Source organism: Bos taurus, chromosome 7 (assembly GCF_002263795.3).
Source record: "Bos taurus isolate L1 Dominette 01449 registration number 42190680 breed Hereford chromosome 7, ARS-UCD2.0, whole genome shotgun sequence".
In the NCBI taxonomy this organism is placed as follows: domain Eukaryota; kingdom Metazoa; phylum Chordata; class Mammalia; order Artiodactyla; family Bovidae; genus Bos; species Bos taurus.
In genome coordinates, this window is record NC_037334.1 from 70,684,440 (window position 1) to 70,707,155 (window position 22,716).

The following is a 22,716-nucleotide window of genomic DNA, read 5'->3' on the forward strand; positions in this document are numbered from 1 at the left end:
AAGGAAAAATAAGAATTGTTAAAACTTTTATATCCTTACACAGCAACACTGTCAGAAGGTTTACTGTAAGAGGATGAAATGCCAGCAGTTTCAAATGCCCATTAACCTATACCATCTTTGAAAAGAAATAAAATCAACTGAGAAACTCTGCTTCGGTAGCTACTGTTTTAGAAGGCATCTTGTGAAGTACGGTTCATCTTTGCGTTTCTAAAATACCACTGGGTCTTAAAAGTTAACTGAAACCTACTACAGATAAAGACCACGCAGTAAAACAAAAAATACATGGTGAACTTACACTGGGATCACACATCAATGGGATGCCAAAGGAAATACAGAGAACTAAGCATGATTTTCTTTGCTTACTTTTCTAATAGTTTTAACTCTTTGCGTCCAATGCCAAAACAAAATGGGCAAAGAGAACACTTTTGACTTCGATTCATCAAAATCTGAAAGGGTTTTAGGAACAAAATGTTTTCATTAGGAGTCTTCTTGGTTTACAAACAAACCATCAGAGACTTGTCATCATCAACTGAGAAAGAAAGAGAGAATGAAAGGAAAGAAAGAGTTGGAAGGAAGGAAGAAAGGAAGACAGACTGTGGTTTAGTCTCTAAGTCATGTCCAACTCTTGCGATCCCATGGACAGTAGCCTGCCAGGCTCCTCTGTCCATGGGTTTTTCCAGGCAAGAATATTGGAGTGGGTTGTCATTTTCATCTCTAGGGGATCTTCCAGACCCAGGAATTGAACCAGGGTCTTCTGCATTGCAAGCAGATTCCTGCATTGCAGGGGATTCTTTATTGACTGAGCTACAAGGAAAGCCCAGACAAGTTACCTATAACTAACAAAAACTCCTAATTTTCTATTTAAATCAAAACAGCAACCTTAAAAATATGTCACTTATTTTTTTTTCAAACTGAAAATAAAAAGCCAAACCTAATTTGTCACCTTAAAAATACATTCACAAATGCACAAAGTATCTCTCTCAACCAGAAGTAAAGTGTCCTCTAAACACAGTCAACATGACTTTGGCAGCAAAATGCCAAGAACTGAAACTAATCAAAAAATAATATAAACACCTACACTATCAACATACAGCAACATTAATCATTACATTCGACCACCAAGTTCTAGTACTTGTCATTAAAAAAAAAAAAAAGTATTAGCTAATGTGGTTCGAGAAACTTTTAGTAGGTGAGGGAGTCTCAGTTAAAAATTAACCTATGCCAAAGAAAACACTACAAATTTGACATTTCATAAACAATTGTGTCAAACAGCAATCCAAAATTAATAGTGGAATACATTTTTTAAATTATTTTGCTTCAATTAGCAGTTTTGCTACTGGTGAACAAATTAATACAAAAACGTAACTTAAGTTCAGCCACTAAGCAGGCCTGTTTGCAGAACTGAATTAGCAAAGTTGCAAAGGAATGATATCATATTCAGTAAGCTGTTCAGCTACATCACAGCCCTGAATAAAAAGAGAATGTGTACCAAAAGCAGTTAGCTTCAGAAGGCATTTTTTGTGCCTCAAAGAAATAAAATCTCTCATATTATCCAAACACCAAGATAAAAACTGAATCATTATAACAATATCGTATGATATTTCTTTTTCTAGCAGTAATAAAAGATATTTCACTCATATGATAACTACATTTACATCTATATTAGCAGATACAACTGGCTTTGTTAACTCAATGGGGTAATAATAGTAATAATACAATAATAAAAGCAGAGAATTTATTAAGCACTTAATATATGCCAGTCACTGTTCTAAGCACTTTTCATGTATGAATTCATTTTCACAACGGAGCTTCCAGGTAGGTGCTACCATTCCTTCCATTAGTTTCCAAATGCTTACACATTTTAATAACTAAGACCAAATCATTCTTGCTCAACAACTATATAAACAATTCACCAACATCCAAACACTTCTTCATCCCTCTCAGCAATATAAGACATGAAAACAGACTATCCATGCAGTCGTACAAGTTCAATAAATGCATCGCTACAAATACGTTCGTTTTTAATGCTGTTCAAACATTCACATGGAAACAGCTCTAGCGTAAATATCCCCGAACAAATGGCTGTATATTATCCAGGAGGGAGCAGTTGGACCGCCAGACTGGGAAAGTACTAGGCCATCTGGCTCCAGCAATCTCTCCAAAACCATCAGCTTTGTTTTCACCCCCAGACTCCAAACAACACATTTTCCACTGTGATGAGTTTACATTTTCCCAAACACAGGTCCCGATCATGCATAAAAATTCCAAACTTCTTCATTCCTCTATGTGCAAGGAAATTTAAATCACCTGCATTTTTGACATGTTACCAAAAGAGAAAGCTGCTGAAATATGGCTCCTAACTATAAACTTGCCCTGTCCTTTTTTGTTTGTTTCCTCAAATAAATGAAAGAATCTCTCTGCTGGCCTTGTTGAATTCCTTGGGAAATTATTGATACACTAAAAATGTGTTTATCTACCAATGAAGAACCACAAACAGAAAGAGCTGTTAATCAATTCTACGTAGCTGTGGCAGGATATAATGAAACAATCAATAGGAAAAAATGCACTTGCATCAATAACTTAAAGTACCGGGAACATCAAAATAAATATATAAAGATTAGCTGGAAAGAGAACTATGACAGCAGTTCTGATTATTGTATCTTAGACTTCTCACTGCTCTGGGGCTTTTAAGGGGTCCCCTCACCATACTGCCTACCTAAAAATCCATACATATCAGGATTATGTGAATATTAATTTTCCCTTTCCAGAAAAAGAGCTTTGGTTTGGGGGCAGGGAATGTTTGTTTTTGATAACTTTATGGAATTTAGCACTCTTTCTTTGAACTATAAAAATGTCGCTTTTTTCAAAGCAAGATGGTAGGAGGGAAGAAAAATTAAAGGTTTTTTTAAAAAAAATAACAATAACTCACTGAAGCAATCACAGAACATAATATTTCAAATACTACAGGAAAATCTGAACAGAAGCATATCAAACCTCAGACCTCTCTCACTGAGTTCATTTGAGTGTCCACAGTAGATACTGTTGTTAGATGCAACAGCCATAAACTTCTGGATCCTGCAGGCCTTTTTGCATGCTCTCTAATGGAATACCAAAAACAGCAATGACACAAAAACAACCTATTTTTAGTCCAGCTAAACTTGGTTTTGAAAAACCCTTCCCAAAAACAAGCTTATTTTCTAGTTGCGGACAAGTATTTTAAATATCATTATATCCTTTTTGTTCTATAAAAAAAGTACAGGGATGAGAGGCTCAGATCCTTACACGTTCATTTCTAATAAAGCTTCCCCTTTCCTGGTAGAGTCCAAAATTAAAAGTCATTACCCAAAATAGTGTAATGAGACAGTTTGAAAAGGTGTGAAATACTATGTCATACCAATACATCTTGGTTGATTGAGTACATTTCTGTTTGATCTCAGTGCTACTAACTCCACCCAAGATCAGGAATACTCTACTAAAATATCAAGTGCACAGCTAGTTTTGAATTTTGCTTCCCTTTGAGTTTTAACCCCAACTTGTGAGTCAAAGATATGATATCACATACATAAAGCTGCATCTGATATGAAAAATGTTATGATAAATTAGCAGTTAAGACACTTGAACTATACTGAGATATTCCCTCTGAAATTTATGATGTTATTAGAACTCATCACATCACTGAAATTATTCCATTCTGCAACAAAACTCTAAATATCAAAATTGTGAGTCTATCTATAAGAACTTCACAGGGGGAAAAAAGTGAGTATTTAATCAATCACCTATATCAAGCTTCTGATTGAAGGGGTCACTGCATATTTAACTAAAATAAAAAACTTAAGAAATTTAAAAATCAGACTTGGCATTTTAATGATCATAGAATAATTTCAAAGCTAGATGAGAATCCACAGTTTTACTTATCAAGGCTAGAACAAAATAATTACATCACAGCTAAGGAGAGTCAGGCTCTTCATGCTGATCTGCTTTTTGAAGACTATTGTATTAGCTGTGTACACAAGAAGCTAACCTACTTCCCAAACTCTTACAGCACATAATCAAGGAACAAGCAACCGGATAACGGGGCAGAGATTGCCTTTCAAAGTAAAAGCTACAGAGAAGGCATTAGACAACTATTATAAAAGCAAATATGTATGCCTGGAAAAATCTTTTTTCTTGATATTTTTAGACTAAATTCAGATAATTACTAAACTTTTTTTCAGATCACTCCCCACCAAAATATGTAATTGCCTACATTTACAATTTTAACTTTCAGTGAGATGTCACAGTATGGCAAACAACTTTCTTATACTTGCTCTTACTACACTTTATTTTATTCTGGTCCCACCTCCACCCTCACAACTGATAGAATTTATGAAACCAAGCAGTCAAAGAATGCCTTACACTGTAATTTTTCTTAAGCTCTATGACCCTATTAGTAAAATGATATTAGATGTACTGCTTTATAAAAATCAAGATTATTTTTCCACCCTAGAACAGTGTGTAAAGTCAGTTCATTTCATAATGGGAAAATCAATTCTTGTGGCACTTTTTCTTATTTTTTAACAGGGCCTAAAATAAAGTTTTGAGAGAAGGTATCACTTAAAGCATGTCCTAATTTTATGTTCCTTACAACTGTTCACTTCATAGAGTTGCCTATAATTTAATATTGAAGTGGCCAATATTTCACAAACAGACAGGTCTTATATACTGGTTTGTGGGGATGTTTTTATCTTTAAAAAATTAAACTCTAATAAGTACATAGTTCAGAATATGCATTAGAATTCATACTTTCCCTCTTCCCCTCCCATCTTTTCTTTCCTCTGATGGAAATGGAAGAAAAAGATATTCAAGGTATCAAACACAATTTTTTACACAAAATTCCACTTAAGACATTCTTGTTTTGATATCATTTTTTTTAAGTTACTGAAATCAAGTTTTTGTGGCTTTTTATTTGGCAGGAAAAACGTTTTAAAAAATACAGTGTGTCCAAATGAAAGGGAATTAGCCTATATAATGATCAAAGCCAGTATAATAATACAACAATGATATTAATAAAAGTATAAGTGTGTATTTACTCTGAACGATCAACTACGAAATAAAACAGATCTTCAAGAAAGTCAAATATTTAAGCTAATAATTTGAAACAGATTTCAAGAGATATGTATGCATCGTTTTAAAAAATACATTTCATCTCATGTTTTTTACTTGGCTCACAATGAAATATGAAGGTAATAATTAAAATTAGCTGTTATTTAATTGGTCCTTGCTGAGTAGATTTTAAAACTTCCAACAGCTGGGTGCATTTTATACAACATATTTAAGCCTTGAGTATCTAAAAACAATTTTTAAATATGCATGTATACCATAAATTGAAACTTTTCAAGCCAGTATCTATGAAAACTATGTCCCCCTTTTTAAAGGGAATATTTTAAAATCACAATCAAGCAAATGAGCTTTAACCCTCTCACTAAATTGGTGGTTAGTACACAATGGGTAACTTTCTCTTTGCTCTGATTTCTTTCCCCGACCCAATAAAACTGTCTTCTTTTTTTGTTACTAAATCCTCCAGCTACCTAACCAGATATTTAATTGCTAAACTTTTTCTTAAAATTAAAAAAAAAAAGTTTCTGCCCCTCGTTAAAACGTCAGACCTCTTTTCTGACTCGGCTCATAATTGTATCTTTTAAACCATAATTCAACCTTAATGTATACTGCTTGGCACCCGCGTGTTGGGTAGCTTAAGAAAACGCCGTCTATGTACCTTTAAGACCACAAGCTCACTCATGCTGCCTGGCTTCTTGCCAAACTTGGAGGCAAGAGCAGGAGGATTTTTGCAAAATACCCTCTAACAATTGTTGCTCCCTCTTCCAATACTACCACCATCGCCATCTCTCTTTTTTTTAATGCGTAGAATGAGTCATCTACGCTCTCGGTCCATCTCCCCATTCCTGGAGAGGCTGCCTTTGCCCCTCACCCGTTCCTCTGCCCTCCACCTCCCGGGGGAGGTCCTGATGGTTTGAGTTTCACAAGTTCAGCCCGATCTGCACCAGGGTCCCTAGGCACCTTCTGCGCCCCCTGGGGCCCCCTGGCCGGGTCACAGGAAGTTCAGCCGTATTCTCCCCCACTCAGCACCCCCAAAGTCTTAATTCACAAGGTCTGAATTTCCCTTGTAAAGAAGGAGCCGTCGAGCCACCTTCCCCACGCGGCGAGCCAACGTGCTCATGGGCATTTGGGAGGCTGCGCTGAGAGAGCAGTCTGCCTAGACATTGAGAGTTCGACTCCCAGCCATCCCGCTAAGCAGTCGCCAGCTTCTTGACTCTCCCCAATTTCGCGGCCGTGGAGTCACCCCCGCGGCGCGAAATTAAGAAACTTACTTGTTTTGTCATGGAGTCAATGAGGCGAACGTAGAAATCCTGCTCGGTCCTTATTCCTGGGGGAGGGAGCGGGGCATAGGGGAACGAAAAAGAATTAAGTGAGAGAGGATCTGCACAAAACAAACAATGGAGCTCCGAGACTGATGGAACTCCGACTGTCCCGGAGAAGCACAGCCGGGACCCCCTTTCCCCAGGGCGCAGATAAGGGCCACTGGCCTAGTCCGAGCGCTTTTGGAAGGCAGCCCCCAAGCGCTGGCAGCCGGGAATAAGATGGTCCCCCCACCTGGGTACTTTCCCTTCCAAAGGCTGGAGCCCCTCTGCGCGCTCTCCTGCAGCCATCAAGGCCCTGACCGCTCGAGCCCCCGAACTCGAGGGACTTTGGGGATGAAGTCTACGCTAAGCTGAGAAGCCCGGCCTTAGAAAGCGGAGGAAGAAAAACAAAGCCGCCCAGCGCGGGTTAAGGCACCACACCTGTGCCCAGGTACGCTGATGCGGCCGCCCTCGGGCCACTCAGAGTCCTCCTCAGGTGAGACCTCTTCAAGCAAAACCGGCGGGGCCACTTTACCCCCGAGAATGCCAAACAACTGTGCTTTGCTCAGGGTTCTCGCCCACCTGGAGCTCCCCCACGCCCCCTACCCTCACCCGCAGCCCCGGGGTACTGGCGTGGAACCGACAGGAGCCTCACCGTTGCTGTAGAGGAGCTGGAGCCGGTAGTGAATCCCATTATTGGTCTTTTCGCTGTTGGCTTCCTGGGTTGCAGCAGAACGCAAAGACATAAGAGATGCAGGAGAGGTCGGCGTGAGCTAGTGGACCGACTTCGAGGCATCTTTCCCCAAGTAGGGACCCCGGCCGGGGAGCCGGACAGGCCCAGGAGCAGCAGAAATTGCGGCCAACTATGATCCCTCCGCCGCCCTCCCGACCCTTACTGCTCCCTCTAACTTTCCAGAAAATTTCGTGGGGCGCGCACAGGCGATCCCGTGGCTAGGGCCTGCGGACAAGCAGAGGCAGGAGCTGCGCGTCGTCGCGCGGTCGAGGGCGGGTTCACCACGGAGCCCTTGACCCTGGAGTGCGAAGCCGGGCTCGCCTCTCTCCAGCTCCGGGGAGTCGGTGTGAACTTTTGTGGAGCAGAAGCTCATGAACGGGGAGCCCAAGTTCGCCCAGAACGGGAAGTGGCTTGGGGACCCCGCGCAGGGATGTGTTACGGATGCTCTGCACTCGCGGAGGAGCGCGCCTCCCAAAGCGCCTGGGCCTGCTTCCCGGCCAGGGGGCGAGGGGCAGCGGCGCTGTGCCCACTTACTTTTTCCTTCTCCACGAACCCCACAAAGGCTGTCCTCTCGATCTCCACGGGCTGGCCCTGTCTGTCGTAGAGGGCCAGGACGAAGTGGAAGAAGTTGGATTTCCGCAGATTGGAAGGCGGCTGCTTCTCAAAGTGAGCCCGGGCCAGACCCACCCCGCTGCGGCCAAAGACGCAGAGTTAGACGGCTAGGCGGGACAACCACCCGCGACCCCTTGTCACCCCTTACACACGCGCAAACACTCAACCACCTTGTCAGCCCCCAAAACGCCCAGTGGGCTCCCTACACGCCCCCTCAGGCGCCTCGGGCCCACCAGACGATGGGACCAGAGTGCCCGCAACTGTCCTGTCCTCCCCGCCGAGAACCGGCGCGCCCCCCGAATTTGACGAAAAGGTGTGAAAGTTTTGTTTGGGTTTTGCACAAGAGATAAAACGCTGTACGCATTTATTCCGACTTGACTCCGCTGTGTAGGGAGTAAGAAAAGTAGCAGTGGCTGAGGTGAACCCGATCGCGGCATAGAGACGGTCGTTGACAACTTAGAGGGTGGGATGGGGAGTTGGTTCCCGCCACCCCCTCGAGTCTCCCGTGGCAGGTGAGAATGGAGGGGGGGACATGCTCAGCTCCTCGTTGCAGCAGCCATCCTCCGGGAAACCTTATGTGCCCCCGGGACAGCCGCGGATGCCCGGCATCGGGAAACTGCATGTCCGTCCCCCCACCCCCGCCCCCCGCTCCCCAAGGAAAGCATGTGAAGGAAAAGGACCTGCGGGTGGAACTCAGAGCTGTCAGGGGTGGTCGCTGTGGGAAACGGAATTGATTTTTTTTTTTAAGACCTGTCCTGACAAAGTTTTACTGTTTCGCAGAAATCCTCACACGCTTTCCAGAAATCCTATGAACAAGGGCTGACGGCTGAGCGCGCCCTCCCGGGGGTTGGAGCCTGGGGCGCCAGGGGCTCAGTGAGGCCACTGACAGCTCGACCTGCCCGGACACAAGGGCTTGCGCACACACACGCACGCGCCACACACAGACATTCACACACACACTTTCGCTTCTAGCCCGGTTACCCAACTCACTCTCACTACCAACCACCCCCATCCTTATTATCACTGGGGACGGGAACAGTGTTGTGGACACTTGTCCCCAGCCCGGAGAAGATGAGGATGATGTAATTTGTCATCTTCCTTCTTCCCCTTCCGCTCTCTCTGGGCGGGATAGAGTCTTGGGCCACCATATCTCCCACTCTCCCAAGCCCAAATGGTGGCCTGAAAAAAAGGGGGGACCATTTCTCAGTTGGGAGCAGGAGTCCCCAGAAAGGGTACAGAGGGTGCCCGGGAAAGTTCCCCAGGTCAGTCTCCTAGAGCAGTGCCTCCAGGCCATACAACCTAGCATCCCAGGCGCTAAGAGTGGCAGAGGGGCTTAGAAGGGGCCATAGTTACAGACTGTAGGGAAGACTTTCAGAAGATGTCAGAATTAAAGTTAGGAGTTGCTCTACCCCGGGTGGACCAAGAAAAACTGAAAGCTACAGAGAGGAAAGGAGAATCAGAGACGAGAAATAAGATGATTCTAGGGGGAAATGTAAAGAGAAAAGGAGTTAAGAGAAGGGAAAAAGGAAAGAGGGAGAAAGTGAAGAAAGAAGAGGCAGGAAAGAAGGAAAAGAAGGAAGGAGAAGGGGAAAGAAAGGAAGTGAAGAAAGGAAAGGAGGAAGAAAGAAAAGAAAGGGAGGAAGAGAGAGAGGCAGGAAAGGAAGGAGAAGGAAAGAAAGTTTTCAAGTGGGAGAAAAGGGTAAAAAGAAAGAAAAGGGGGAGGAAGGAAAGGAAGAAGGAAGAAGAGAAAGGGAAGAAGAAGCAAAGAAATGAAAAAAAAGGCAAATAAAAGAAAAGCGGGAAAAAATGAAAGAAAAGACAGCCGGCCAGAAAAGAAACAGCAATCACAGAAAAACACAGATATCCAACATCACGCTGGTGAGAGCCTCTTCTGGCTTAAAACAAAATGAAAACAGTCACAGACCAGGCAGGGGAAAGTGCCGGTAAATCGTGGGCTCCTCGCAGGCAGCTCCCGGCTCTTCGGCCGCAGGCAACCAAGACCTGGCGGCCGGGGAACTCGGAGCCTCGGTGGCTAGCAGAGCCCAGCCGTAGACGCAAGAGCGCGGCTCGACCCCGCGGCGGCCACTGCCGCTACCGCCGCCCGGCTCTGCTGCTCGCGGCTTGCCTCCCCGGCCGCGGTCCCCCAGCGGTACCCACCTCTGCGCCGCCGTGTTGGCGTCCAGCACCCCGGCGCCCTGCATCCACGTCCGCACCGCGTTCATGCCGCTGCCCAGCGGCTCTTCCTTCATGCTGCTTCCACTCCGTTGGATGCTTTCCTGAATCCCAAACATGAAAACAACCTTTTCTTGTGGAAAATCTCCTCCCCCTTGAAAATTTGAAAAAAAAAAAAAAAAGGCAAAGAAAACGCCAGCCAGAGATTTTTTTTTTTTTGAGTCGATGAACTCGCGCTAGATCAAGGCGGGCTGGAAAGCAAATTTTTAAAAAATGTAAACCTTCTCTCAAAATTGAGCGATAACCCGAAAAAAAAAAAAAAGAGAGAGAGAGAGAGAAAAGGAAGGGAAAATCCAACAAAAAGGCCAAAATAAAAAAAATAGAGATGTGTGCTTGGCTGTTGGGGGTTGTTTGGTTGGTTAATTTTTGGTTTGGGTGCTTTTTTTTGCTTTTTTTTTTTTTTGTTTTTTTTTTTTTTTTTTGTAATGATCACAGGCCGGTGAAGGACAGGAGGGGCTGGAGTTTCCTTTTGTAGAGGTACCGTTCACTTGAAGAAGCAGGAAGAAAAAAAAAAAAAAAAACCCTGATAGCAATTTAAGAAACAATAGACTCAACTCGCGCTGCCGGCTTTGCTACTTCAAGTGTCATTTTCCACAACCAGGCAAGTTTTTCCTCTCTCTCTCTTTTTTTTTTTCCTCCTTCTCTCCCAACCAAAGATGTTTCTTTCCTTTCAGCGTGTATAGATGAGGAGGACGCTGGTTGCCGTAGACAGATACACCAGAAAGGGAGAGTAGGGTGGGGGGAAGGGGGAGGGGGTAGGGAAAGACAGAAAGAGGAAAGGAGAGGAGAGGAGAGGGAGAGAGAGAGAGAGGTGCACCCTGCTAGATAGAGATTCTGTTTTCTCCTTGCTAAAATAGAAGTGATTTGCAGGCTTTCCCTATGGAATCCAGTTTGACTCTCCCCAGAGCTAAACACAAGCACACTAACCCCAAAGGGAGGAGGCGGGGCCCGCGCCACAAGGGCCCGCCCCCTCATTTGCATAACGTCATCCTTCCGCCTCGCCGTAGCCAATCGCGGCGCCGGAGCTTCCGGGCTCTCAGCGCAGGGCCACGCTCCCTCATTAACATCCCTCACCGGGTGGCGCAGGGGAGCCGGCCAAAGTTATTTGCAAAGTGCCGAGCGAAGGATCGTTGAGTATCCGCGTCCGAGATGGAGAGGAGCGGGGCTGAGCTGGGAAGTGCCGGGCAGAAGGGAGACAGAAGGAAGGGGAGGAGGATATTCTTCTCAGGGATTTGAGCTGGGGTCTGCATCCTGGCCATTGCAGTCCGCTTAGCATCCTCGCCGCGCTCTGAGCGCGCTCGAGGTGCACAGGCTGCGCCCTGCCAGGGTCGTGTCCTGCTCCGCTGTTCTGGGACGTCGGGGGCAAAAGTGGAGGAGACGGGAGAGCTCGGGCAGAGAAAGCAGGACGCGCATCCCAGGTGCCCACCTCTTCGCTTTGAGGAGGGGGTGGTGGGTTGGAAAAATGGGTGCGCGAGGCCGGCGCTGGGAGCTCGCGGAGGGCACTGCCTCCACGTTGGGAGGGAGGGATGGACCTTGGGCCGGGGCAAGGGAAGCGCTGTGAATCCCCAGGGAGAGGTGGACCGGGCTCTGCCCCTAGTCGGGTCTCTGAAACACTTCTCGCTGGGTCGCTAGCCTGGAGACGGCCGGCGTTAGGCACTGGCCTCACATGCTCACTTCTTTGGCGCATTCTGCGGGATAGGTAAACGGTGGACGAATGCTCTCACTGTAGATGTGCCAGGCTGCGTTTTAAATTTTGCTGGCATTCAATCCCCACCCTCTCCTCTCCGCCCCCCAAATAGATTCTTTCCTTAGTGTAACTACCAAAGCAAAAACAATGTCTCTGATGAGTTACTTGGTGTAGGGTTTCTCTCTTCCTTGTTCTTTCTGTTAAAATTGGGGGCTTGAACAAACCCTCCCCCAACTTCTGCCTCTGCGACCTGTCCAGAAAGAAAGATCTGGAGAAGAAGGGAATGAAGGGAGGGAAAGAGGAAGAAGGAAGGGAAGAAGAAATGGTCCCCTACCTCAGATCTTTCAACATATATGGTTGTGGCTGGCAAAGGAAATAGCTAGATGTTTCTGGGTAATGTGCCCCATCATTTTTTAGCAGGTTGTAACCTCTAATAAGCACATGGTGAACTTCTGTTTCATTGCTCTCAAAGGAACTCCCTGACTGCAGCCAAATCTGCTAAAGGCTCCTTCGGGGAAATTCTCTGCCAGAAATCCAGGTCCCCTTTCTGCCTGCCTTTCTTGGCCCTTTGATTTAGGGAGCTCATGGGGTCAGTGATGGAAAAGTACATATGCCCATGTTGAATGGAATGGAGACAGGAAGAAGTTATGCTTTGTGTTCTTCACAGAGCAGAAAAGCGAGAGCCACTTCCAAATAGTTGAAAGACTATTTCAGGCCTGAGGATACATGGCCACTGTCTTCAACACTGCTTTATCTCTTGTGCACAAAGCCTGCCCAGTCTCATACCACTTAATTTGGACCACTTAATGTGCTGAGCTTTCTCCCTGGTACCATAACTAATGCCACTTCCTCCAAGATGCTCTTGAAGAGATCCATTTGACCCAGCAGTATCCCCACACCTTCTACCAGGCATACAGTAGATGTTCATGAGGGGTATGTTGGTGGAAACACTGGAAGGATTATAGATCTGTGAAGAGGCAAAATGGAAGGCTGGACATCCATCTCTACAGTATTTAACTGCATAATTGAAACTTGGACTGCTGAAAACTTCTCAAAATGCCAAGTTTAGGCCCAAAGGGTGTCCAGAGCCAACCCCTTCCCCTTCCTGGACCTCTCTGCCCCCTCTGCCTTCTTTCCTGCCCTGCCTTCTCTGAAGGGATCCTTCAAAGAAGGGGGACCAGGATGCAGAGGCCACCCTCCCATCCAAGAGTCCCAGTTAGCACTGGCAAAAGACAGAGACCTCCCTCTCTTTAACTTCCTGAATCTCTATTTTACACTCCAGTAAATGGTGTTCAGGACTCCAAGTGGAGTCTGGTGAAGTACAAACCCCAGTAATGAGGAACACACAATGAGGGATCAGATCACTGCCAAAGGTAACAGAGAAAGGAGAGACACAGCCACTCTGAGGACCAGGATCAGTGAGAGTAACGCAACAGATGCATTTCTGTGGTGGGGAGTGGTGGGGAGCGGGGGGGTGGTCAAGCAAATCTAGACACACTCTGCAAATGATGTGTTTGTGAAGGGGCTTGAAGCTGCCTCATCCAAAAGAGAAACTGGCCCAGAGAAATTCAGGCAGCCCAGTTCCTGCCTGAGAGCCAAGAATCTCCAGGAACTACATAAGACAAAGACAACCTCCACATCTACCAGGCCTTGGGAGAAAAAGAATACTAATAAAAGGAGACAGGAAAGTTGATATGACCAAGTCCATTTGTACAGAGGTAGCAGAGGTTTCACCTGGGATGGTGAGTGTGTTTTATTTTAATCAAGCCCAGTGTATCTGGAGCTTTCCTTCTGAGTGTGCTTGTGCTTTCTCACTCAGTAATAAATGTTTAAGTAGGAAGGAAGCTAAAGAGAAGGTGGAAAAGAGACAAAGGGTGATAGAAAACTGGGAATGACTCCCAGGCCACCAGACTGGTAGCTTTTTGTAGATTTCCTCTGGTGAATACCGAACTAGCCACTGACAAGTTTAAACTTTGAAAAATGTCTTAAACGCTTTTCAGTCTTCCCTCACGTAAGGTTTGCACCACCTCCAAAAAGCAAAACGTGTGTATATAGGGTAACTATATGTACTGAGGCCGTCTTCATCCTTTTTACATTGTAGTCACATCTCCAGTGGAGAGAAGAGACAAACTTGTGTGTATAGCATTGCCAGGCTTTATAGTATATTTGTGGTATGACTTTAGGGTAATTTATAAGGCCAATCACCAAACCCAGCTTATCAGCTTAATCAAAAAGGGGAGGGAGAAATTTTGTTAGAAATGCAGTTTTCCAGGCCATGTCCAGACCAACAGAATTAGGGAGAAAGAAAGTGAGGGGTGAAGAAAATGTACATGAGGAAGATACACAGCAGATCGACTTTATATGTGGATGGAGCATTTGGCAAGGTTTGGTATTTCCTCTGGAGTGATGAGTCCCTCAGAGTTTCTTCCAAGGGATGGTTGGGTGGCAGAGGTCTACATCCCCCTTCTCAGTTGCTCCTAACAGTGAACAAGGCTGCTCAGCCCCCAGGCTCTCCCTGGGCTGGGGGCAACTCAGACCCAATGAGCAAGCTCCCCTCCCCACCCCAAACTTTGATGCCTTCTCGCTCTTGGCTACCCCAGACACGTCCGGCACAGAGAGATCAATTCCACTTCCAAAAGAGCATCAGTGCCGCAGTAACTTCTGGGGAGTGCGAATAGAAACACACCTGCTCCCCAAAAGGGCAGAGATAAGATAAACACAGCCGAACTAGGACTTGGGGGACATCACTGGGAAAGAGGGAATCTTCTCTGCTCGGCCGCCCCCAGGAGGCCAGACTTGGGACCTGTCACTTTGAAAATTCCCTCATTCAGTCCCCCTTATGAAAGGTGCACGCCCGTAAGGGCTGCCTGTCATGGTAATGCCCCCTACCTTTTGGTGCTAGCCTGATCCCACTCAGAGTGAACCAGCGGGGAAAGATGCCTCTTTAAATGCTGGGAAAGATGGGGCGATGAAGGTCAAAGGTACCAAGTCCTGCCGCATGCAGCCAGCCCCAAAGGTGGTCCACCCTCAGCCTAGAGTCTCTGGCAGGGGCGTGGAGTGGCCAAGGTTCCGCCGAAAGAGGAGAGGGTTGGGAGTAAGTTGGAGCCCGAGAACCTGGGAAAGTGAGGACCTGAGTGGCACGCGACTCCGCTGTGGCCCCAGAGCTGCACCCAGAAGCCTGCAGGGTCGATTGCCATTGCCTTTGGCAAAAACGTGACCCTTCCCTCCTAAAGACCTCTACCTGCTGCCCTCAAGGAATGCACTGGAGTAGGAGGCAGTGGTTTAACTGGAAATTCGTCTGTCCTTCCTCCTTGCTCTCAGTGCTCTGGCAAGCGGCAAAGAGAAGGGGCCATTTCCCTGGACCGTGAACCCTGATTCCTACCCCTAGGGCTGCAGAGAAAGCCCGGTTTGTTCACCCATTCCGGCTGACACTTCCAGACCCTGGGAGCATGCTTCGCCCCATAGTACAGTCAGGGAAACTGAGGACAGAGGGACAAAGTCACCCACTGAGAGCTAGGAGGTAGAAATCAGGCAAATAACACCGCTGGGACTCTGGCTTGGGAAGCTTAGTCGTCCTAGGAGGGGGGCTTGAGGCAAGGGGTTTCAATAAACCCTTCCCAGGCGAGCCTGCTGACTCTCTTGGGTCCCCTGGGGCGCCCCCAAGTAAGAAGAGATCTCATTTGTTGAAGGTTTGATGGGTACAAACTCACTGAAATCCCACAACTGACAAAGAAGGCGGGTAAAATCACCTCTATTTTACAGGTGAGAAAACTGATGCTTTGTGATTTAAATGAAACAATTTGTCCGGGGCTGCACTGCCGATAAAGCCACTGAGCGGAAATTTCTCCAGAGCCAGTACCCTGAAAATTGGATCCGAACCACTCACCCAGTGTCCTCGTTCATCTCCAGCGTTTGCCTTGGTTCTTGCCCTCCATCGTTCAAAGATCCCTTTAGCTCTCAAGCCTGTACGTATACCAGACGACCAAGGAGCGTGGGCGCAAGATGTACCCTAAGGGCAGGTAGTAGAGAATAGAGAGGAGGATAAAGGGTTCTGAAAACCGCTAAAATGCGGACTGTATGCACATTCCCGCGGTCGAGGTCCGAGCGTCTCTGGGTGGCCAGTGACAGGGCGCGCTAGGGTCCTGCTGGCTCCAGCCCTGACTGTGCCACGTTTGCCATGAGATCTCCAGTCAGCCGCTTCTCCCCAGCTTTAGCTGAAATTTTAGAGCTCCAGGCGCACGCGAAGTCGCCTAATTGAAATAAACTAAATACAAGATTGTGTGGGGATGCCTGGGACTCCCTTCAGAGGGCAGAAATCTGGACATCTGCGGATGTGCTTTAATGGAGGAAGGCCATATAGCCTTGGAATGACCGCAGCTAAAAGCTCAAGTTATTCTGTGCAGAGAGAATACAGTTGGCGGCACTGCCAGAAAGGTCCCAGTCCAAGGCTGTCCCAGGGAGCGACCGTACCCCTCCCCTGACCCTTCCGCACAGCCCTCCAGCCCGCGGGATTGGAGTCTGATAAGGCTGGTTGATTCTCGAGTATGAATGGCCCTTGCTCCCCGCTTGGAAGGGGATTCCAGGGTGGCAGAAAGAGGCTGCCTGCTGGGCTGTTTACAAATTAGCATTCCTTCAGCAGTGCAAATCCGAAAAGAAAGAAACTGAGTCTTTCGAGGATTTGGAGCGGAAGGGAAGGAGGAGTAGGCCTGTTTGCTTAGAGGAAAGTAGAAGGGAGGAGGAGTTTTTAGCAGACAAGCTTGAGATTTCAGAGTCACAAAAAGTTTTCAGGTGTTTTCCTTAAGGGGCAATTCTCTAGATGTTTATGTACTGTTCCGCGCTTGGAGGTCTGTGTTGGATGTGCGTGATTGTGAGTGTGCAAATGTGTTTGTACAAACGAAGAGTGGCTGCATATTGTGGGCCTGTGCCATAGGCGTGTGTGGCAGTGAGTGACATCGTGCACTTGGGTGCATGCGTGTCCATGTGCTTGAGGATTGTTGCACACAACCGTAAATACACAAGGGCATGTCTATAGTGTGTGCATGTGTCACGTGTAGACGTGTCTCGATTGTGTGCATGTGAAGAAATGTGTGTGCACACAAAAGCATCGTACACGTGTCTGAACCTGGGCTCATATGTTATTCGTGTGCCACGTGGGCATGTGAAACCCAGCAAAGCAGTCACAAAAAATCTCAGGTCCAATCAAAGGAAAGGTGCAGTCAGCGTCCTACAACAAGGGAAACTGTTGCTCCTTTGGCCTGCAGGTAGCGGGGAGCTGCCCAAAAGGTGCAGGACCTGCCCCAAAGCTACAGGTTAGCCTGCAGGGAGGGTGAGGCAGGTTCCAGCTGGGGCCCATGATTTATCCGGATTGCTCGGTGATCCCTGCTGGACAGTTCTACATACTTAATTGATCCTCACAGACAGTTTCTGATTATTGACGCCGTGTGTCCTAAAGGAGACTGCTTCAGGCTACCTGCGTTAAGTATTTATTATCTTCATCAGCATCATTATTTGGTGGCTGTATGTAGATGGTGCCAGATCCACAAAGATAGCCCTGCCCCGCCTCTCCGAGGCTGCCAGGGGTGCGTGGTGATCCGCAAGCGCCTGAATCTTCCCTTTACGTGGAGCCACAGCGCCACCTCGCGATCACCTCAGCGTCCTTCCCACCACTGCCACCCAAGGCAGAACCTTTTCTGTCCAGACCTCCCAAGTTACCACTTCTGGTTTTCCATTCACTTTTCATTCCTCTTTCCCTCACTAGAACTTTACAGTTCGCCAGAGCCTAGAGGTTTCCCAAACACACCTTTGCCACAGCATCTTTATACAGGAGCAGAATGCCTACACCCCTCTCCACCTGGAGAAGCTCCTCTCCCCTTGCAATCACCGGCTCAGATTAACCTCTTTCGCAAAAGCTTTCCAAACCCATTCTATAAGCAGTCACTCACACCGTTCCCTGGCTCGCCTAATGCTCATATCACACTGGACAGGAAATATCGTTTAAATATCTCCCCCTCCTTCCTAATCAGGGAGCTCCCCAATAATGTCTATTGTCGTGTATAGCAACAATAACAAAAATAGCAATAAAAATTAGTACATGCTGAGCACATGGAGCATCTTATGCAGTGTACTGTTCTAAAACACTTGACTTTCATTATCTCATTTAATTTACCCATGAAAACCGTGAAGTAAGCATCAATATAATTTCCCAGTTTGCAGATGAAGCTGGAGTTCCTGTCCATGCTCGCATTGCAGAGCCTAACCCAAGTTCTTTGGTCTAAGGCCAGAACCCACTTTTCTTAACCTCTGTGCCTTGCATATGTATTCAGTTCTATATCCACAGGCTTTAAGACAGGGCTAAGCACAGAGTGGGCATTCACATATTTATGAATAAAGGAACCAATGCCAATTTAAATTCTTTCCTCTCCCAGAGAGTTGGATTAGAAAAACATTGCAATTATCAAACACTTTGGTTGAAATATTACCACAATGATTTATCCCCAAAGAGGATTCCCACTCCTAACTAGCTAGCGACCTTGGTCAAGTCATTTCATCCTCAATTTCCTCATTTGTAAAAGCGGGTTTGCTGTGAGGAAAAAGTGAGGGAAAAATGTAAAGTATTTGATACAGCCCCTTGTACTGTAGTCATTACCCAATAAAAATTTGCTATTAATATAATTAGTAATGATAGTTTAGAAAACTAAAGCACAAAACACAAAACTGATTTGCCCCTAGTCACAGAAAATTCATGGTACCTCTGTATAAAATTATCTCACTATTATATCTTCATTTCCATCTTGAACATAAAATATGTAATAAAATATGTTTGGTTTATTGTGGTTGGGGTGTTAATGTTAACCGTGCTCTGTTATAAAATTTTAAGGGGCAGGAGGGAAAAATATAATTAAACAGTAAATCAGCAGCCTTTGACTCTTACCCTTTCCTTTTGATTTGTAGATTTTTACCAAGAAGGATTTAAAGAAAGACTATAAAAGTGCTTATTTTTCTGGAAAGTACAAAACTCTTATATTTTAATTTAGGGGACATTCTGAGCTAGTTTTTTTCCCCCACTTGAAACACTCTGTTGCTAGTAATACACTAAAAGTTTAAAAATATGTAAGCAAATAGTTGTACCCAAATAAAAGAAACAAATGAGAGCCTTTAAACATATTCCAGACCTTCCAACATTTCCCAGAAAGGCTGTTTTAAAGGTTCAAAATCTCTTTTAGAGGGACCTGTTAAACAATTACTCTTATTAGCAATTTAAGTGAATATGAACTTTACTGTCTGACCAGGCTCTAACTTTCCTACTGTCGTATTATTTTAGAAAGACTCTACTGACTGGTATAATCATATCATAAAGAAGGAATTTCTCCTTAAAGAAACGAGTCTAATAAAAATCCACACAAGGCATGGATGTGTCTCCCCACTTAGATGGCCCACAATGCATTTCTAGAAACTTCATCCCAGCCCCACATTTAGTTTAGTTCAATTTGTACCTGTTTCCCATTCTATGCAAGAGTAATAAAGATGGAGTCAGGAAATTTTACCTGCCACAAATTAATGTGTTAAGAGTTTTTCTTGTGCAGCTGAGAGAGATTTTATTACTCCGATTGATGATGTAAGACACTGGCTTTTTGATAGCTGGGCTGGGTAGGGGACCTGTTTCATTTTCTTCTTTTTTTCATTCCTAATATGTTAGCTGTTACAGATGCTCACCAAAATTATGATTCTTCTTCTTCCAGGTGCATGGTAAGATTAAAGTATGCTGATCCTTCTGCATTTAGATGGGACCTTGTAATTTGCTTTGACAAATGAGGAATTAGCAGAAGTAGTATGTGTTATTTATAGGCAGAAGCTTTAAGCCCCAGTGTGCAATTCACCAAACCCCCTTTCCCTTGTCACAGCTGCTGGCCACCCCCAGATGGAGTTTCACTCGGCCTGCCACTCTTTGCAAAGATAATGTGGAATGAAGAGCCCTCCAATCCACAGTGGACTTCTAACATGAATAGAAAATAATCTTTTGTCACTGTAAGTCCCAGGGATTTTTTACTGCGGCATAATTGAGCCTCTCCTGACTAGTATGCCTAGGAAGGTAAACTTATCTTTTTCTTTTTGTGGACAATATTAAAATTCTTCTCCTAGGATGAAAAGTAGACTTCCACATCTAATAGAATAACCAGGTAATGAAATCATTCAACCAGAAATCAGAATCTTATTTTCTTATTCAATTTATACATTTCCTGTGGATCAAAACATCATTCATTTGGGAAACTCAGAAATTAGAAAAACAACTGAATTTTAGATACGCAGAAAAGGAATCTCAAAATCATTGTTGTACCTTGATAAGGATTTTCAGTAGATTTTTCTTCCATAATGCAATATTTAACTGCAGATATACAATGAAGGGAATTTTATAGGTTTTGATTAGAAGAGTTTTTAATAGGAGTTATATGAGGAACAGAGAAACATTTCTTCCTCCATTGTGTTCATCTCTCTAATTTCAGGTTGAGGAAACAGCAAAAATAATTGACTTATCAACTTGTGTAAGGAACATGATCTAGGGCAAATCAATTAAACTTTCCAGATCTTATTTCCTTCATTTGGAAAATAAGACCATCTTTAGGATGCCATCCAGTTCTATTAAACTAGAACTCCAAGATACTTGACTGATTTGAGTTTCAAGAATCCATGCTACAGTAGTACAAGAATCTTCCTGTGTTTCTATCTTCAGCACTGTTTTGTGAGACATTTGTGATTTTTCTCATACTGATCCCTAACTTAAAGCTACTGCTTCTTAAGCCAGATAGTGCTTCTTCTGTTTAACTTCACATTTTTTTATTGTAGGAATCTGCTAGAAAATTGGACCATATAGATTTGGAGTTATGTAAAATACTCTGTAATTTTCTAGCCAGGAGGAAAATTTTGGTTTTTATTATTGGAGAACTATTCTTTCAGAACTATTTTATTATTGGAGAACTATGCACAGATCACCTAAGGAAATTTCCTGTTAATTTTCATGAAATTTTTGTGAGAAAATATTGATGGTGTAACAAGTGCTGTAGGGTGAAATCATTACTATCTGTTCTTCATCCTCAGTGTGGCATGACTGATTGCCAGAAGCAATACTATTACTTCCTTTGGATCATAGTTTACAATTGACAAGGTTTCACATGAGTTATTACCTTGACTCCTCTCAACAAACCATGCAAGTGACATTTCTCCAACATTTCACAAGGGAGGAGCTGAGGTTGAGATGTGCCCTTGCCCCGAGGCTAGTAAGAAACCAACTTTGGCTGTAACCCAAGAGCCACAGCTGCCCATGAAATTAAAAAAACTGTCTACAACTGTACCAGGGAATACAAAGTGTTGAAACCAACCAGGCCACAGGGCATTCCTTTACAGAAAGATGGAGGATGTTTTCTGTTACACACATTATTGCTGTCAGCTAACTCCTGGCTTCTCTTTCCTCCGGGCACCCCCCAAAATTACAGTCCTCTCCTTGGAGTTAAGTGTGGTCATCTGACCTACTTGAGCCAGAGCATTTGCTTAGAAGTGAGAGGACCCTCAGTAGTCGCTCCCCTCAACCAGAGGTATTACCAAGGATAGATCCATCAGTTGGTATCCTGCAGTCATGATCACAGTGAGCAGAGGTCTTTGCCAAAGCCCAACAGATTTAATGAGAGCATGTGGTTTAAGCCACTGGGGATTTGGGGTTTGTTGGTTATTGCAGCTTAGCTTAGTCTGTCCTGACTGGTTCAGTTTTCTAACTCAAATATAAGTCTTTTGCAAAAAAAAACAAACAAAAAACAAAAAAACTATCTCTGTGGGGTAGCCTCTTGTAAACTTGAGTCACATACAGTTAGCCCTCTGTATCCCCACATTCTGGATCCAAGGTTGGTTGAATCCCCTGAATGTGGAACCTGTGGATAGGATGGCCGAATGGACTATCCCACCTTTTATAAGGGACTCGAGCATCCTTGGATTTTGTTATCTGTGGGTCATGGAAACAATCCCCCTTGGATACCAAGGGATGAATGAACACATACCTTTTAAAAAGAAAATAGAGTCCTGGATCCCCCATGTTTTTATTTAAATTAATTTTACTATCTTACTTAACTATGCACAAGCATAACACTAGGGATAAATTCTTTATGCACGTGGCACAAACAACTATGAAACCAAATTACAAAAATAATGAAAAAGAAAAGCACCCCAAAAGCAAAGATTTATAAAGAAACAATAAAAAAAAGTCTGGAAACACTGTTTTGTGGGAACTGAATTCCCACACAAATGTCAAGATGCTTCTGAGTTCAATAAAGTAGGTTCTGTATAATTATGTCTTGTGTAATGCCTCAATTCTTCTACCATTTTTCTCTTTTTCAGAACCACCACCAAGCATTCCTTAATTCATGTGGTATAGGAAAAGCTTAAAACAGTTATTTCAGTATCAAATCCACTTCTGTCCCTTTCTTCCCAGCTTATGACAATAAAGCATTACTGTTGGCACCCAATAAACATAAAATAAAATGTGAGACTGGAAGTTTTATGTCAGTACTCAGTTTTATAGAAATTACTCAGATAAGTCTGACTGTGCTTGACTTTTTAGTATTACCACTGAAATGAAAGCCATGAGCTTTTAAATTCCTATCAAAGTCTAAGAAACTCCCCATTCTCCAAAATATCTTATATGCCACTGAACAGTACACTGAAAAATAGCTGAACCGGTAAATGTTATGTATATTTTACCATGGTTTTAAAAAGCTTTTTTCAGAGAGAATAGCGCAAGTTTCAGAGCAAGATATCCTGACTCTCAAATCCCCACTCCCACTATCTTGATACCGGGTGACCTTGAAGCAAGTTGCTTAACCTCTCTGAACCTCAGGTACCTCATCCACAAAGGAATACTATACTTATTAAACAGTTGTTTTGAGGAACAAAGAAAATAGAGTAATTGAAGAGTCTCACACAGCACTAGTCTGTGTAGAACTGCTATAGGTTCCCTCCTGGGCCATTGCTAAGACTGCACGTCTCTCCTTCCCGAGCAGCTACGTATTGTC

At 44.6% G+C, this 22,716-nt stretch overlaps 1 protein-coding gene and 1 long non-coding RNA gene across 7 annotated transcripts in view; one reads left to right on the forward strand and one right to left on the reverse strand.

Moving 5' to 3' along the window:
* EBF1 (EBF transcription factor 1) overlaps positions 1 to 22,716 on the reverse strand; it is a 430,360-nt gene that overhangs the window by 400,947 nt on the left and 6,697 nt on the right. For 4 of the 6 annotated variants that reach the window (XM_005209684.4, XM_024994417.2, XM_024994416.2 and 1 more), the window contains exons 1-4: positions 9,901 to 10,868; positions 7,666 to 7,822; positions 7,054 to 7,117; positions 6,369 to 6,424 (exon numbers count right to left, since the gene is read on the reverse strand). In XM_005209684.4, the coding sequence (XP_005209741.1) occupies positions 6,369 to 6,424; positions 7,054 to 7,117; positions 7,666 to 7,822; positions 9,901 to 10,034 (411 nt within the window). In that variant the 5' untranslated portion in view covers positions 10,035 to 10,868. Of the gene's footprint in view, positions 1 to 6,368; positions 6,425 to 7,053; positions 7,118 to 7,665; positions 7,823 to 9,900; positions 10,869 to 15,548; positions 15,672 to 22,716 lie in introns of those variants that run through there. The other 2 variants (XM_059888301.1, NM_001192916.3) reach the window with 2 other exon arrangements.
* On the forward strand, positions 10,917 to 21,995 carry LOC112447469 (uncharacterized). The gene is made up of 2 exons (XR_009495405.1): positions 10,917 to 15,627; positions 19,564 to 21,995. It is a non-coding gene; the product is annotated as an uncharacterized lncRNA (long non-coding RNA).